Source organism: Diabrotica virgifera, chromosome 7, assembly GCF_917563875.1.
Source record: "Diabrotica virgifera virgifera chromosome 7, PGI_DIABVI_V3a".
Taxonomy (NCBI): Eukaryota; Metazoa; Arthropoda; class Insecta; order Coleoptera; family Chrysomelidae; genus Diabrotica; species Diabrotica virgifera.
In genome coordinates this window covers 76,526,341-76,545,049 of record NC_065449.1, presented here as the reverse complement: position 1 = coordinate 76,545,049, position 18,709 = coordinate 76,526,341, and the positions used below count along the sequence as shown (strand labels likewise).

At 34.7% G+C, this 18,709-nt stretch overlaps 1 protein-coding gene across 4 annotated transcripts in view; it reads right to left on the bottom strand.

Moving 5' to 3' along the window:
- The window catches only part of LOC114328471 (thymosin beta), a 150,268-nt gene that overhangs the window by 17,408 nt on the left and 114,151 nt on the right, over positions 1-18,709 (bottom strand). For 2 of the 4 annotated variants that reach the window (XM_028277327.2, XM_028277330.2), the window contains exon 3: positions 4,493-4,606. The exons of the other annotated variants lie outside the window; for them this stretch is intronic. In XM_028277327.2, the coding sequence (XP_028133128.1) occupies positions 4,493-4,606 (114 nt within the window). The remainder of the gene's footprint in view (positions 1-4,492; positions 4,607-18,709) is intronic. 4 annotated transcript variants of the gene reach the window in all.

The window sequence follows — 18,709 nt, the reverse complement described above, 5'->3', positions numbered from 1 at the left end:
GAGATCTGGTCTATTATGTGCCACTGTTTGGTCTGTGAGAACAGTGCGGTCCCAGTATAGCTTGTAGTTGCCATCCTCAAGCATACTCTCAGGGACGTATTGATAATACGGGAGATGATCCGTTTGGAGAAGTCCCAGCTTGATAGCTATCTCTTGATGAAGGATTTTTCCCACTGCGTCATGCCGTTCCTTGTATTCAGTTGCAGCAAATGCCTGGCAGCCCCCTGTAAGATGTTGGATGGTTTCTTGGGCTTGACATCCATATCGGCATCTGTCGTTTTGAACCTGAGGGTCTTTGATGATATATTTCAGGTAATTTCTGGTTGGTATAACCTGATCCTGAATAGCCAGTAATGAACCCTCCGTTTCAGGGAACATCTTTCCTGATGTCAACCAATAGTTCGACGCTGTATTGTCGACATAGTCTTGGCTGACCTCATTGGGATGTCGCCCGTGCAGAGGTTTACCCATCCAGGTGCGCAGTTTTTCGTCTTTAGTGAGGTGGTTTATGCGCATTTCTGGTTCCCTCAGTTTGATCGGTGTTGTGTCATCTACTGCGCAAATAGCTTGATGTAGAGTCGATGTCTCAGCTTGCATCTGAAAATAAGTTCTTAAATTAGCAATTTGTTTATCTAATTGCTCACCTATATCCATAAGTCCTCTTCCTTCCAGATTCCGTGGTAATGTTGTTCTTTCTACTGCACTTTTAGGGTGGTGTTTTTGTGCCTTTGTGAGGTGTGTTCGTACTTTTCGCTGAAGATTTTCTATATCTGTTTTTGTCCACTTAACAATACCAAATGAATAGCTAAGTGCGGAACAAGCGTAGGTGTTTAGTGCCTTAAACAAATTTTTACTGTTAAGCTGTGAACGAAGCAGCTGTTTTATCCTTCGTATAAACTCAGTAGTTATTTCAGTTTTCATTTGCTTATGGTCAATTTTCCGCGCCTGCTTTACTCCAAGATATTTGTATATATCGTTTTCACCCATGGCCTCGATGTTCTGGCCATTTTGCATATCGAATCCACCGGGCTGTACCTTTCCTCTGACTATATTCAAAACACGGCACTTGTCTAGGCCGAACTGCATATTAATATCATTAGAGAATGTTTCCACTGTTTTTAGCATCTGCTCTAGATTGTCTCGAGTAGAAGCCATTAATTTCAAATCATCCATATACAACAGATGATTAAGCTTCGCTAGTACAGTATTGTTGTTTTTAATGCTAAAACCTGAGTCAGTGGAGTTTAATAGCTGTGATAGAGGGTTCATAGCCAAACAGAACCACAATGGACTCAGCGAGTCTCCTTGAAACAGGCCCCGGTTGATTGCGATATTTTCCGTTTCGATATTGTTTTCACCAGGTATTTGGAGGTGAATTTTAGTCTTCCAACTTGTCATTATATGCCTTAAAAAAGTCACTATGTTATCATCGACTTTGTATATTCTTAATATATCTATAAGCCATTCATTTAAGCCAAGACATTTATTATTATTATTATTATTATAACTATGCATTTAACATAATATTTATGATGACATTAAATGAGACAAGCAATTATTTTAACATTTCATTTTTTTTAAATTAGGTACATATACTTAAGTTTATAAACTAATGTGAACCTTGTGCTTGCACACTTGAAGTCAGTATATTAATTCCTGGTGATATATTATCAGAAAGATACACCTTCAAAGCAGGTTCTAAGTTAAGTCTGGAGCGATATTTTGTTTTTATAGCAGTCAGTGTGGAGAAAGCTGTCTCGCACAGGTATGTAGATGTGAATGGCAGCAATTTCAGCAGAGATGTTTTGTATAACAGTGTATATTCCTTTTCCATCATTATCCAGAACTTGGATAGATCCGTGGTTTTGAAAATACTTAGATTGAAGGCTTTCATCGGACAATAAATTGATCAGCTGCTTCTTTTCTTAAAGTTCATCTTCACAGTGTTAAGATCACAAGTGAATGGATTAATTATCCATTGGTCGCCGTGTGACGTATCTGGGAATCGTATTACCAAGTCTTGCTTAAGGCTTGTAAGATGCATGATGATTTTGGTTTTAATTTCTTCTTCGAGCTTTATATTGTTTTCTTCAGAAAATTTCTCCAAACATGCTTTTATTTTGTTTGCAAAATCAATACATTTGTACTCTTCCCTTGCAACGATTGATCTAAATCATTAAGTTTTTTAAAAATGTCCGAAAGATAGCCAACTATTGTCAGAGGTTATATTATATTTTACGCATAAACCTTGCACAGGACCTTGTTGACTTTTTTACTTTTTTGACGACCCCATAAAGACCTTTCGCAACCCCGCATGGGGTCGCGACCCCAGGGTTGCGGACCGCTGATCTAGAGTACCTACTGTTTATTTCGGGACAAATGATTTTTGACTAATTTTTTAATGAATTTGCCGAAAACTTCGTAAGACGAGGTAAACAGTAGGTACCCTGGGCATCAGGTACTCCGGAGATCACTTCCGATGTCATATTCGTCGTCAGAGACCCCAAAAACCCCCGAGTAATAAATTTTGACTAATTTTTTAATGAATTTGCCGAGAACTCCAGAAGCCGAGGTACCCTGGGCACCTGATATTCCGGAGATCACTTCCGATGTCATATTCGTCGTTAGGGACCCCAAAAACCCCTCAAGTAATGATTTTTGACTAACTTTTTAATACATTTTTGGCCGAAAACAAGTGGGGGTAAACTGTACGTACCCTGGGCACCGGGTACTCCGGAGATCACTTACGACGTCATATTAGTTTTCAGCGACCCCAAAAACCCCAGAGTAACAAAATTGAACTCATTTCCGCCGATAATTGATGAGTTCTGAATTTTTTTTATTGTCTGTTTGAGATGCACTTTAAGAATGCATTTTTTGTATGCAGTTTTTCAATATTATATCATAGCTCGGGGTCACAAAGTTTCCTGGCGCATTCACGAATCGAATGCAAAAAGAATTATTAAGATCCGTCTTGTCGTTTTTTTTTCGGAGGTAAGGCCGATTTTAGTGCTTAATTGCTTCGCCTAGGTTCCTTTATGAAATATGTTAGTAAGTTAGAATTGAAAAATCTAAAATATGTTAACGACGTTCTACACCTTCGGCAAAGAATTAAGGATTTGCATGAAATTTTAGTATGTTATAGTTTACTTCAAAAAACTAAGACTTGATTTTTAAAAAATTGTTTTACCGTGCCGTTTAATTACTATTAAGGGTCAAAGTTAAGTTTTAACATGGGCTCTTATGGGAATTCTTAAAAGGTTAATAACTTTTGACCCAAATTTACGATTTTTAATTATTTGTGCTTAAATTAAAGGTTTTTTTGTAAGGAATAACATATTAAAAAATGAGGATTGTTTACCGTACCATTTATTTTTAATTTATTTATTACAGTTAATTCCGTAATTTATTCCGTAATTTCCGTAATTTATTATAATTTATTTTTATAAAGTATTCAATAATGAAACATATGATTTGAGTATTCTGCTATAAATGCATTGTTACCAACTTTCGCTTGCATATAAGTTTCCCCCCCTTTCCTCTGAGAGGCATACCCCGCAACGAAGGTGTAGAACGTCGTTAAGCTTTATCATACAAAATAATAATATTAACGCATCTGAAAAAAATCAGTAAAGGCAACTTCTTCTGGAATTCCTGGACAGATTAATTTTTGTTGAAAGTTAACGACTCTAGTATTTGTTATTGTTATTATCTACTTAGTTTATTAGAATAAAAAATATTACTTCATGCATAATTATTGTTATTACAGGCGATACTTATGGACTTGACGTCACAATTTAGTTAAAAAAATTACGTGTTTCCAAACAATATAAACATTACAAATTAGAAGAATAACTAAATGTATTCAAATTTTGTGAATAAGCGAATACTAGCCAAAAAAACTTTCTGTAAAATCAACGCACAAGAACCATACGACACTAGAATATTGGTTACAAAAAGTGTAGTGGCACATACGATTATTGTAATAAAAAAGATGAACTATTCGATGTACTTGATTTTATAAAAAAAACAAAAATTTCCTAACAATAACAATGAGTAGTGGATTGGCGGTGAAAACAACTTTGCTTGATGTTGTCACAAAACAAACTAAGGATAAACATCATCTATCGGATCTATCCCATGTTTATTCTGTAAACTACACATGTATAATATAAGAATGTTTATTTATGCTTTCTTAAAATCTCTGCTACAACCACCTGTCAAGACGTAAATTATCAATTTAGTCACAAATTCCCAAAGGTACCTCTTTTTATATTTTGTTTGGAAACATTAAATTTTTAAATTATGATTGTGACAAAGTTTATTAAAACACTCTCTGCGGAAAATGAAACTTACACGCTACCAATTTTACAAGATGTTATAATTTTGTAATGTAATCCCAGCATTAGAGATTAGAAGCCTTTTTAGTGTAGAAAAGCGCGCTAAGCGAGGGTTTATCTATCTCGTTTTCACAATACCTATTTCCTTTTACCTTGTGCATTAGGTAACACTATCTTCTCTTTGGTGTCTGTTCTTTTGAGGGTGGACGTTTGAAAATTTTCCACTCCGTCCATAAGCGCATTGTGGGTACGTTCCTGAGCTACATCTACATAATAATAAGGGACAGTTTTAATGGCAGATTATTAACATACACTTATGTCATACTACAGTTTAAATTAACAGTATCCCTAATACTGACTATTATAGCAACTACTACATGCCACATTACAGATCATTCACGTATGTTTTGTTGAGGTTTTGATTCTAAACAAATCAAATTAAATAGGTATTTTCAGCAGTACATTTTAAACTATCTTTTATTATTTTGATAGGTAGGTATAGTATTAATCTTTTCCGGAACTAGCAAAAGAAGAATGAGTTTTGTCAAAGAAGAATGAGTCAAAATAAAATAAAACCGTATCATTGTTTAGGAATATGTCAGCTCAGTTTCCGCTTAGTTTTATATATCAAACGCAAAACAAATAAAAAGGGGACACTGTCAGAGATTTTCAAAACAGATTGAACACGACTTCTACGAAACACTAAACGAAACACATTCAGAAGAAAATATGGACAGACTACTTTCGGTCTTTATTTGCTAAAGGTGACGATAATGAACCACCAACACCTGAAGTGAGGACAAACGAAGAAATAAACATTGAGAAGGAAGAGATACAGGAAGCGTTAAAAAACGAAATAGAATACCACAAGAATGGACATCAAGCATCCTAATACCTCTCTTCAAAAGGGAGACAAATCGTACCCGAGGAATTACAGAGGAATTAATTTATGAAACACAACATTAAACTTAACAACCAAAGTGATAACACACTGAATGTAATTATAACATTAGCAGAATAACAACAGGGTTTTAGGCCGAGAAGATCATTACCGACGCTATATTATACAGGGTGTCGCGAAAAGATTGGTCATAAATTATACCACAGCTTCTGGAGTCAAAAATAGGTTGATTGAACCTCACTTACCTACAATAGTGCACAGAAAAAAAGTTACAGCCCTTTGAATTTACAAAACGAAAATCGATTTTTTTTCATATATCGAGAACTCTTAGAGATTTTTTATTGAAAATGGACATGTGGCATTATTATGACAGCAATATCTTAAAAAAAAATTAAAGTCAAATTTGTGCACCCCATAAAAATTTTACTTTTGTGTACTTTTCAATTAAATTATTGTTGTGGCACCATTCGTTAAACACAATGTTTTTAAAACTTTTTTGCCTCTTAATACTTTCTCGAACAGCCAGTTTTTATCGAGATATTTTGAATATTTTTCAAATCCACCACATATTTTTGTATATGGTTAAGTACGATTACGAGCCCCTTCCCATTTCAGTTGGCCCACCTTTGGAATTTGCAGTTTATGGAAGGTACCACAAACAGATGATAATCTACATATTTTTACAAGTTCCCATATTAATCATTATTGCCTTTTTTATTAATAGTTATTGAAAACATTACCCTTGTGATCTTTTTATTTATTTCAAACAATAATAATAAAAAATCGCTAAATCGTGGGCTTTGCATCACTTACATCATCATACATTGATTTTTTTCATAATTATCTTAAAATCAGAGCTAGCTGTGGAAAATTATATCAAAACAATTGTCAATTAATGTAAAATAGATTTTGTAATAATATAAAGCCTACTACTGTTTGTCGAGATAAAATTATCAATGGGAATGGGTGGAGATAAAGTGATGGATGAAATAGCTATTTGTATAACAAGGGAGGAAAGTGCTACTTTTCCTCCCGAGAATGAAGTTTACTGCCCGACGCGTAGCGGAGGGCAGTAATCATTCAAGGGAGGAAAAGGCACTTTACTCCCATGTTATACATATGGTTTTTCCACCTTCCTCAAATAACAAGTTATTTTTTCATTTTTACTTAATTTATTTATAACTAACCAACAAAATTTATTAGAACTAAAACTAACAAGTAGGTACAATATAACTGTCAACTGTCAAATATAAGTCAACTTATTAATGTAAACATTGTTAAATTAGAATAACAATTTACTGTTTTTTACCATTCTGCAAAATACAGAGTGTTTTTAAATAAACGTTAAAATGTATAGATACTTACGTAATAGAAAATAGATATTATACAGGGCGTCAATAAGTTATATTTCATGATTGAAATACCATGACGTCACTTTTACTTTTCCTCCCTAGGGAGGAAAAGTATAACAAAAAATGTTTTCCACCTACCTCTACCGAAAGTATACTTTTCCGGACCTGATTATAGGGAGCAAATTTGTACTTTTCCTCCCTAGGGAGGAAAATATTTTTCCTCCCTAGAGAGGAAAAGTAAAAGTGACGTCATGGTATTTCATTCATGAAATATAACTTATTGACGCCCTGTACAATATCATTTTCTACTGCGTAAGTATCTATACATTTTAACGTTTATTTATAAAAAACACCCTGTATTTTGCAGAATGGTAAAAAACAGTAAATTGTTATTTTTGATTTAACAATGTTTACATTAATAATTTGACATATATTTTACAGTTGACAGTTATATTGTACCTACTTGCTAGTTTTAGTTCTAATAAATTTTGTTGGTTAGTTACATAAATAAATTAAGTAAAAATGAAAAAAAGACTTGTTATTTGAGGAAGGTGGAAAAACCATATGTATAACATGGGAGTAAAGTACCTTTTCCTCCCTTGAATGATTACTGCCCTCCGCTACGCGTCGGACAGTAAACTTCATTCTCGGGAGGAAAAGTAGCACTTTCCTCCCTTGTTATACAAATAGCTATTGTTCAATCATCAATAGATTTTTGAATTCTGGAAAATCCAATTCGGAAATCGCGAATATGCTTCAATTGTCACAGTATAGTGTAAGAAATATAGTTAGGAGATACAAAACCTCAGGTTTTTGTATTACCAAACCTATAAATGCAGGAAAAAGTAAAATAAACGAAGCAGATTGAAGGGAATTAAGACGCATTATAGTGAAAAAACGACGTGCAACTTAACTAGATTTAAGTGTTTTGTGGATTAACCTCGTTGGAAGACACGTTTCTAGATCAACATATCACCGAGAGGCCCACAAATTAAGATTTGCTTACTTACAAATTAATTGATAAAGTTGAAAAACTCAATATGAATTATTTTTGAAAAATTTCATTTTAGTATCTCAGACTAATCCAGTCTTAACATTACAACACAAGAAAAATAGATTAAAATGGTCAAAAGAGCATTGAGGCTGGACAAATTGACTAAGGGATGCAATACAATGGAGTGATGAATCCAGATTTGAAGTGTGTGTTGGAGTCGAATTGGAGACAGTAGGAGTCGAGTTATTCGCAGGAGAAATAAAGATTTTCAACCTTACTGTCTTAACAGAAAAGTCAAATTGCCTACGTTTATCGTGGTCTAGGGCAGCATGTCGGCGAAAGGTGTGGAAAAGTTGCATTTTATCGATAGAATTTTAAATAGGGGTAAATAATATTTGAAGGTTTTAAATAATGTCTTACCGATTTTGGAACAAAGTCATTTAAACAAGTTAAAATCAGCGAAACATTTTGTCTTCCAATGGGATGGCGTAGGTTGCCATAAGCCAAAAGAGTTTAAACTGGATTGAAGACCATGATATTCTACTTCTGGAATACGTTTCTAAGAGTCCCGACTTGTCCCTGAGAGAAACTTTCACGCCTCTTTGTGGCGCGAAATAAAAAAACCATTAGGGAAACATCCTGCTAGGTCCGTCAAAGAATTGAAGCAAAACTTGCAAAAAATATGGGATTCATTTACACCAGTGTGTATGCCAGAACATTGTAAAAACTATACCTCGAAGAATTTTGAATCTAATTAAAAATAAAAGGGATGTCAGTCAGATGTAAACTTTCACATTTGTTTTGTTAGAAATTAGATATGGTTTACGTTTTTTTTTAATTTGTTGTTATTATGTTCAATTAATCGTTTTTATTAATTTAAAACATATTTTGTATACTTCTGGAAATCCACAAATTATCGGTGAATTAAAACTTCCAAAGTTTAGGTATGCTTGACTTTTGTTTTTGTTCTATAAAATTGGATTTTCTTTTCAATCTGCATTGGGCCAACTGATATGGGAAGAGGCTCGTATAGAGACCTGTTAATACTCTGAAAATTTATTTATAATTTACATTTTTAGGTATATTTTGAAAAAGAAGCCACATCTCGATAAAAGGTGACTTGTCAAAAACAGACTAAGAGGCAAAAAAGTTTTAAAAACACTGTTTTTAACTAACGGTACCGCAATAATAGTTTAATTCGAACGTACGCAAACATTTCGGGGGTTTAAAGGAAGAAAACCCCCATAAAATTTTTTATGTAAATATATTAAAAAAGAAGCCGCATCTCGATAAAAACTGGCTTATCGAAAAAACACTAAGAGGCAAAAAAGTTCTAAAAACGTTGTGTTTAACTAATGGTACCACAATAATGAATTAAATGGAACGTACACAAAAGTTTGGGGAGGTTTAAGGGAACAAAACCCTCATAAAATTTTTATGGGGTGGACAAACTTCACTATAATTTTATTTTAAGATGTTCCTGCCATATGAATGATACATCCATTTTCAATAAAAAATCTCTAATAGTTTTCGATATATTGGAAAAAATCGATTTTCATTTTGTAACTTCAAAGAGCTGTAACTTTTTTTATGAGCACATTTGTACTAAGGTAAGTTAGGTTCAATCGAACTATTTTTGACCCCAGAATGTGTGGTATAATTTATGACCAATCTTTTCGGGACACCCTGTATAACGATGCAAGTTCAAGAGAAATCATTAGAATACAACAAACCGGCATATTTATGTTTCGTGGACCTTAAGAAGGCATTTGACATGGTCAAATTAAAATGGAACAAGTCATAGGGTTTAAATATTTAAGAATCACACATTCTAGCTACGGAAAAGTTGAAACAGAAGTGGAAGTCAAGTGAATAGAGCAAACAGAGCCACAGGTTGCCCTAATGAAACAATATGGAGAAATAAAAATATCGGGATAGAAATGAAAGGCAGAATTTACAAAACAATCATCAGACCAATAATGGCATACGCGGCAGAAACACGACCTCACACAGAGAGGACAAAAGGAATGCTAGAAACAGCACAGATGAAAACCCATTGAAAAATCGATTGTAAGACACTAAGGGACAGAGCTAGAAGTACAGAAACGACGGAGATGCAAGGTGGAGAACATTAAGAACTGGGTAAGAAACAGAATGGATCATTCAGCTCAAAAGTCAAAATCGAAGGAAAACAATTTTCCTGGCGGCGCAACATAAAGGTATGTATAGATATGGGCGCCGTGTGTACGCCGTACGTTCTTGGCGCCGACAGAAGTTGGATCGTGTGCGCACCGTTTGTGTGCCACTTGAAAACACGTACTAACGCGTACTAATCTAACGAACCCGTCACGAACGCGTACCGTACACACGGCGCGAAGTGTTCGGCGCGCATATCTATACGTACCTTTAGACAATGGACAGGTCGAACGGTCGAGGAATTGTTTCATATAGCTGCCGACCGAGAAACATTTCATCAGCTTGTTAATACGACGATAGACAACGCTTGAAAACAAGCACGGCACACAAAGAAGAAGAAACAGAATAGTAGAATGGAACGACCACATAAGCCGAATGATAATAAATATAGTAATAAAGATGGCGAGAGACGGTTCCCCAATAGGAAGACGATCAGTGGGAAGACCAAGAAAACGACGTTGAACGACAACCTACGGGAGGCACATTGAAAAACAGACAGAGTCAAAAAACAATATTTTGTAGGTATTTTTACCGCGAAAAACCTTGTCATAAATTTTTTTATTGTAATTGAAGAACTGTTTCTGGATGGTTTTCAACTAGTTATGTAGTGTACACACTCAAGATAAATAATGGATTTAATATTTAATAAAAGTTTCATGTATATGTTATAGTCAAAGCCCGAATTTCAGGCACTCCTAGGTTTGACTAGGCAATCCTCAGGTCTGACTGACGGTCTTAGTCAAAGCCCGAAATAAATTAGAGTTTCGGCCTTTGACTAGTCAAACCTAGGAGAGACTAAGTTGGTCAGGCAAAGGTCGAAATTTAATTTTATGATATCGGGGTTTGACTAGTCAAACCCCGATCAGCTATTAAAATGTGGTATTTTGTTAGATTACGTTTAATAGAACGTCATTTTTTAATTATGTTTATTATTTTTATATTGTCGTAATTAAAATAAAAAAATTAGTGTTTATTCTCGCATGTTGAGGCATTATGGCATTTAGAGTTACACAATACATTAGACCTTTTACACTTACATGATTTTGAAGAGCACTCCTTATTGCAGTGATATTTTATAAATCCTTGTCCTCCAAATTTAGAATCTTTTGTACTAATTTCTCTTAGAGACAGCTTAACGTCTGGAACATCTTCGAAATAAATTAGGAAAATTCTCTTTGCATTCTTTTATTTGATTTCTTGAAAAAAGTGTGTTTATTGTTCCGTATTTCGTACCAACTCTATATAAACCGTCAATTATTGTTTTATCTTGTATGCTACCCAAAATATTTCGAGCATCTCCTTGGCACTCGTTCAAACATGCGTTGTGCACAGACAGAAATGATTAAAATAAATAAAGGAAATGCGATTGAAGGTCTTCATGCCCAGGCTAATGCTATGAAACAATTAAGTGAAAAAAAAATTCCTCCAATTTCGATCGGAAAAACTGTAACAATACCAATCCCCAGCTTTGATAGAGCCAAAGAGGATGCTCGAAATATTTTGAGTAGCATACAAGACAAAATAATTGACGGTTTATATAGAGTTGGACGGTTTATATAGAGAATGCCAAGAGAAATTTCCTAATTTTGAAGATGTTCCAGAGGTTAAGCTTTCTCTGTCTCTAAGAGAAATTAGTACAAAAGATTCTAAATTTGGGGGACAATGATTTATAAACTGCTACTGCAATAAGAAATGCTCTTTCAAATTACGTAAGTGTATATAGTCTAACTAACGTATTGTGCAACTCTAAATGCTATAATGCCTCAACATGTGAGAATAAACACTATTTTTTTTATTTTAATTACGTCAATATAAAAATCATAAACACTAAAATTAAAAAAATACGTTTTATTAAACCTAATCTAAACAAATTACGACATTTTAAAAGTTGATCGGGGTTTGACTAGTCAAACCCTGATTTAATAAAATTAAATTTCGACCTTTGCCTGATCAGCTTAGTCTCTCCTAGGTTTGACTAGTCAAAGGCCAGAACTGTAATTTATTTCGGGCTTTGACTAAGACCGTCAGTCAGACCTGAGGATTGCCTAGTCAAACCTAGGAGTGCCTGAAATTCGGGCTTTTACTATAACATATACATGTATTAAAGGTGCACCTTTTCTAGGTTACGAGGTTAATCTCAAGTTTATCTTATACGTAATAAACAAGATGCAAGTTGCAAGTGTTGGTTAACCATAAAAGGTATTCTGAGCTCAGTGAGTGATATATGCAGTTATTGCGTAGAGTCATGCTAATGTGTGTTTTCTTTAGTACATATATATCTTTTTGATTCGAACTAAACTCAAACATTTAGTTTAAAAAAGAAATTAAATCTTCAATATGGTTCCTAAACTATTTTTTTGTGAGATATTTTACGCGGAATATTTTATGTTTGGGAATAAACCACAATACACCGTAATTAAAATTGTTGTTTTTGTAATAAAACATAAAATGTAATTTAATTATAATACATTGTGGCTTATTCCCAAACATAAAATATTCAGTGCTAAATCTTCAAGATAAATAAATGTTACACTAATAAAATTTAACAATACATCAATACAATATTAAAAACAAGAAAAAATGATTCACGTGTTGGCCATCCAGGGCCGTAACTACGATATTGGGGGCCCCGGGGCAAATGTGATCTGGCGGTCCCCTACCGGGAGGTCTGGGGAATTTACCCCCAGCGCAAGTGGGGTCCGGAAAAATGTTTGATATTTAACCCCTTAAAAGCGCATTTTCCCTCCTATGTGAACACCACACTCTCTTCTTTCTTTTTTTTTCAGCATGTCCTGCAATAACTATAAAATTAGCAGAGCTAATGATTACAGCTTCATCTGTATCTGACGTTGCGGACGGATTATCAACGAATGCGTTCGTTCGCTACAATGTAAATGGTCTTACTTTGTACCGAACGAATAACCAAGCGAACACCTACGAATTCGTTCCTTCGTTCGTGTTCACTTTGATTTAAAAGCACCCTGAGGTGCCTTAAGCTACTGCAGAGTGAGCCAAGCACACTCAGTGAAGCTGGTCAGTGTACTGGTGGGACTGATCCTAATGTGCTCATTTTATCTTATGTATACCTTTCTTTTCAATATGTGGTTCCTTTCACGTACCAAGATGTGGTCTGGGGTAAATTGATTAAGACAAAGTAGCTGGGACCTGGGGTCCCTATTCCGGTCGCATTTTAGTTTTTATTTCGCCAAAATAACTAATTTCCTCAGTCACAATTTATATGTTTACGAAAGGTTTTAGGGGCCCCAGCTTAGCCCGGGCCCCCCTCTTCCAATGGCAGTTTAGGTTTTATTACGCCGAAATAACCAATTTCTTAAGTAATAATTTAAATTTTTATGTTAAGGTCTCGGGAGCCCCAGCTTAGCTCAGGCCTCAGAGGTTCTGTTCTGTTGCAATTGCATTTTAGTCTAAAAGACTAATTTCCCCAGTGAAAAATTAAAACTATGTTGCGGTTTTTTAAAATTGTGTCATTTGAAAATATGTATTTCGTTGGGATCGGCTTTTAAAATACATATTTTTATTTTCCTCGTTAAAATCTATGCCTCCTTGGTCTATTTCCTCCTTGGTCGGGGGGCCCGGGGCACTGCCCCGGTTGCCCCAATGGTAGTTACGGCCCTTTGGCCATCGACAAGCTAACAACATGAGGCGAAGTGCTAATTAATTTCGAATTTCCTTATCGTCTTTTTGTTCTCAGTCACAATGTGATAAAGAAACGAGGTTTTAATGTGTTTATTATTTTAAAAGTTCAAGTTAAATCTAATTATATTGGTTTAATTTAGGATAAAATTAGTGAAAATCCAAGAAAATCAGGTGAGCTCTTTTATCTTTTCCCCCTTTCCAATCTGCGAAAGGGTCTGTAAGTACTCTTGATATTGTGTTGTAGTTTTGGTATCCAGGACTACACACATCATGAACAACTCTCAACCAACCACATCTACATCAAACAACTCCAATTCCAACCGAAAATCTTATGTCGCTGCCGCACTCTCCAGGCCTCCTCCCCCTTCATTCCCGAAACGGGAACAAGCAATTGTGATGCACTCCATTCCAAATACCATTTTATTTGAATTTATTAAAGCGATTGGTGAAATAGTTCAACCAAAAAATATTTCTTTTGCGTCTCGCATATCGAATAATCGAATATGCATTTTCCTCACAGGAATTATTTACCGATCATCCCCTTGTCCAAAATATCCATCATTGTTACCACCACCTTTCTACATTAAACACTAAGCTCACCTTAATATGGATTCCGTCTCACATTGGTATACCTGGCAATGAACTCGCAGATCAACATGCTAAAACTGCTTCAACAGATACCACGTCAACAACGCACAACCAGATTACCCCAAAGACTTAAAAACAGAAGCGAACAGATTCACCAGGAGATTATGGCAAACCCATTGCAGCTCTTTAAATACTTCATTACGTGCAATCCAGCCATCATTGTATAAGCCTCTATACACTGGACCCACGGGACTTTCTAGATAAGACCTTACAATTATAAGCAGAATCCGTATAGGCCATACCAAACTAACACACAGCTTCCTAATGACATCAGATGTCCGGCCTAACTGTCAAACATGCCAGTGCTACCTAACAGTCAAACACATTCTTACCGAATGTCATAAATTCAGTACAGTAAAGCCAAGCGTCCACAGACCCGCATCGTACGCAACGGATTTTAGTTTGCCTTGCAATGATTGCAGATAATGCGATCCGTACGATGCGGATCAGTGGACGCGGTTACATAAGTTTCTGTACAAGGCAAACTAAAATCCGTTGCGTACGATGCGTCCGATGCGGGTCTGTGGACGCTTGCCTTAAGACGACAGCTAGAACTCAAACCGCAGCTATGTGAAATACTCAGTGACTCCAACCAGATAGACAAAGTTATTCAGTTTTTTAAAAAAAGTGTCGCTGTATCATAAACTCTAAAACATGTTTATATGATATTGTGACAACTTTATGCTACTATACTAGGATAACTTATTAATTATATTATACCTCTGTAATATTGTTTGTAATCGCCCCCGTGCGAGTGGCCATAGTTGCCGAGCACGTAAATGTAAATAAAAAAATATATAAAAAAAATATAAAAAAGGCAAGAAAAGATATTCTTCGTCAAAAGGTTGAAATACCAATGTAGTTATAGTCTTGAAGTCAGACGGTTGTAGCAATAGAGACTGATAAATTGGAAATAACAGCTCATGTCATATTTGCTAAAAACCAACATATTAAATTGTAATATACAGGGTGACCGGACCAAAAAGTAACAAAGGCATTAAGAACTACATTTTTGAAAAAAACAGCGACAGGTCAATTTTTGATAAAGGGGTACAAATTTTTCCAATATTTTCGATTATTTTACTTTCACCTCTAAGCCAGATAAGAATTGCACAACATTGTTCAATGGGAATGGGAGTCAAATAAGATCTCGTTTTAAAGCTTGCAATCCTTGTATATTGGTCTTTAAATTTTTAAATTCGGTCTAAAACTTACTACGAGGCAAGTAGCAGCTGTATCTGGAATCAACCAAAATAGCATCCAAGCCGTTTTGAAGAAAATCCATATAAATTACACTTAGTGCAGGAACTTAATGGGGATTATTATAAGCGCCATTTACAGTTTTGTGAAATACGCAGTGAGCGAGCAGTGACCGATCCACACATTCGTTTTAGTATTGTTTTTTCTTCGATGAATGCACTTTTGGATTGAGAGGAGAAGCAGCATAGAGTGACCTCCTAGGTCACCAGATTTGTCACCCTGGAGGCCGGAGGTCATCAGTTTCACTTTTTGGTCAACTAACAAATAAATGACCTGTTAAAAATGCTAATTTTGGATTTTTTTAATAAATCAATTAAGTGGTGGACCGAATTTAACAATTTAAAGACTAATCTATAAGGAATTGCAAGGGCTTTCAAACGATTTTACTTGAGTGACCCCAATTGCCATTAAACAAAGTTGGGGTGATTCTTACAGCTTATGAGTGAATGTAAAATAATCGAAAATACCGGAAAAATGTGGCCCCTTTAATCAAAAATTGAGCTTTTGCTGAGCATTTCAAAAATGTCGTAGTTCCTGATAATGCACCTGTTACACGATGCTAGTAACTCGTACGAGTAACTAAAACAGAGTACTGACTTTTAGTACCCAGTCGAGTAAATAGAAAGCAAGTCTATTTAGTGGAACGAGTAGGTTCCCCCACTAATACTTCTTCCACGCGATACTCGACTGTATGACGCACTAGCACCGTGGAGAGCAGTTACACGCTTCTAGTACGTCTAGTAGCTGGTACCAGTGATTAGTTGACGTGCTAAGAAGTCTCCGAATGCGCGTCTTCACATTAAGGCCATCGGTACATAATTCGCAAACATTTTACGGCTATCCCTACTTTTTCTGTCTTTACACGGCAAATTACGTGTAGTAAAGTAAAATTCACACTGGTATGGATATGTAAACATTACTAGAATGTCATTCTACTTGAAAATGTCAACATTAACTTAAAGAGATGGCTTTTGAATGTTCTTGGATAACTGTTATTTGTATAATTGCAAATTATTAATTCAGTTAATAAATGAGATAATGTATTCAGTGATTGTAATAATTTATATGTACAAAAAAAACTAATACTCAATCGAGAAAAGAGGAAAAGTGGTAAAGTGATTTTTTAATAATATATTGTTACTACGGAACGCTTACAATTTTGAACATCTTTAACAACAAAATACTTGGATCACAGAATATATTATCCTGATGTATTATCTGCTTGGATCTTCCACAAATAATACACAATAAATACCTTTTTATTAAGTTCACGTCTTAATTCAATTATTTATCAAATACACTGTCAATATAATCAGCAACTCAAAATATTCCCGGTGCCATGTCAAATATTTAAAATTGTCACTGATTGTCACTGTCTGACTGACAATATGCTGACAATATTCTATTCGACTGAGTGCGTTGTAAGACAAAGATAGATTTGGAAAATATTACCACGGACATTGTGTTCATTTTTTTCGAATCCTGAAAAAACCAATACATATTTTTGAAAAATTTAAACGCAGAATGAAAGACTAAATTATTACCGAGGGCCGAAAGTCCCTTAGAATAAATAAAAAGTTTATTTTGAATGAGATATTTGAAATTAAAAATCACACTAAATTTTCTCTTAGTTTTCACCCCTGTAACTTATTAAAATAAACATTATAGAAGTTCTCAGGGACTTTCGGCCCTCGCTGATAACGTAATCTTTCATTCTGCGTTTAAATTTTTCAAAAATACTTATTAGTTTTCTCAGGATTCGAAAAAAATGAATCTCCATTTGAATAGCATTGCAGCTTTAAATATGTACCCATCCCCTTAAAAAACGATTTTAGCTTGTAGACGCCACTATCCCTGTGAAACACTCACCTTCAGTAATCGCCCCAGTAACTCGTATGAGTTACTAGGAGTGTGTAACTGAGCCTTTAATTAAAGTAAGCGAAAAACTTCAACATAAACAATTAGCGGACATTAGCAGTGGAATTACGAACACTCCATAGCACCCTACGGTAAAACATGGCGGATACGATTCGTATCGAGTGTTCGTAGTCCCACTGCAGGAAAGTATCCATTTTTTACTAAACGGAACATTTAGCCCAGAATGAAGATAGGAATGCCCTTACACTAGTTTAATCACATATGAAAGACATTCAAGATTACAATGTTTGTATAAAAACTAAATGCATAACATTAGAAAAACTTGTTACATGAAAACTAGGTACCTAATTATTATAGTCAAACAAATAATATTCGTACAGCAGGAAACAGGAAATGAAACTTACGTACTTAACAAGCCCCAAGAATTGCAGCATCCAACTATGCAATGTAGTAAAATAAACACAAAACAAATAAAATCTTAGGATTTACAAAAAAGCAAGTCTATCAATAACATAAGATAAAAAAAACAAGAGAATTATAGACAAATAATAGACGAACGAAATGAGAATAGTAGGTAAAGCATTGTCCAAGGTCAATTAACAACAAAATGGAATAATTATTACCAGCGAAATACGCACTTTGTCTCTGATAAAAATGGAAGATGAAGAAAACGAACGGCCTTGTATGAATTTACAATAATGTAAGCTACGTCAGCTTCATTTCAGTACTAAACAAAGGATTAAATGACTCGTTTTACGCTTGGTATCCTCAGGGAATAAGCGACCCATCTAGTAGATATCATTTACATCAAATTGTATCAGATATCTTAAAGGGGTAGGCGCAAAATCTTGGTCCAATACTATTTAATTACATTCATTTTTTCGAATTCTGAGAAAATATTTTTGAAAAATTTAAACGCAGAATGAAAGATTACATTATTACCGAGGGCCTAAAGTCCCTTAAAATAAACAAAAAGGTTCTGTTGAATGAAATATTTGAAATTAAAGATCTCTTTTTTTCATCCCTGTAACTCATTAAAATAAACATTATAGATAAGTTTTCAGGGACTTTCGGCCCTCGGTAATAATGTAATGTTTCATTCTGCCTTTAAATTTTTTAAAAATACTTATTAGTTTTCTCAAGATTCGACAAAAATGAATACATTTAAATAGAATTGGACCAAGATTTTGCGCCTGCCCCCTTAAGGCAAAGCCTCATGTGACCAAGGCATTTTGGGAAGAAATTAATATAGAATATAATTTGACATTTGTAACGCGGTTTAAAATTTTGGAAAAACCTCTGATATGAAAGTCAAACGTTAGATACCTAAAAGCTAAAATATGCATTTAAATGAAGTTGTAAATGTACTTACTAACTTAGGTGCGCTTACATGGGCACCAAAAACTGCTTAATTATTAACAATAATGGTCAATTGAGATGTGACAAAATATCAAGCAATTATTGACGACAATGACAACACGTA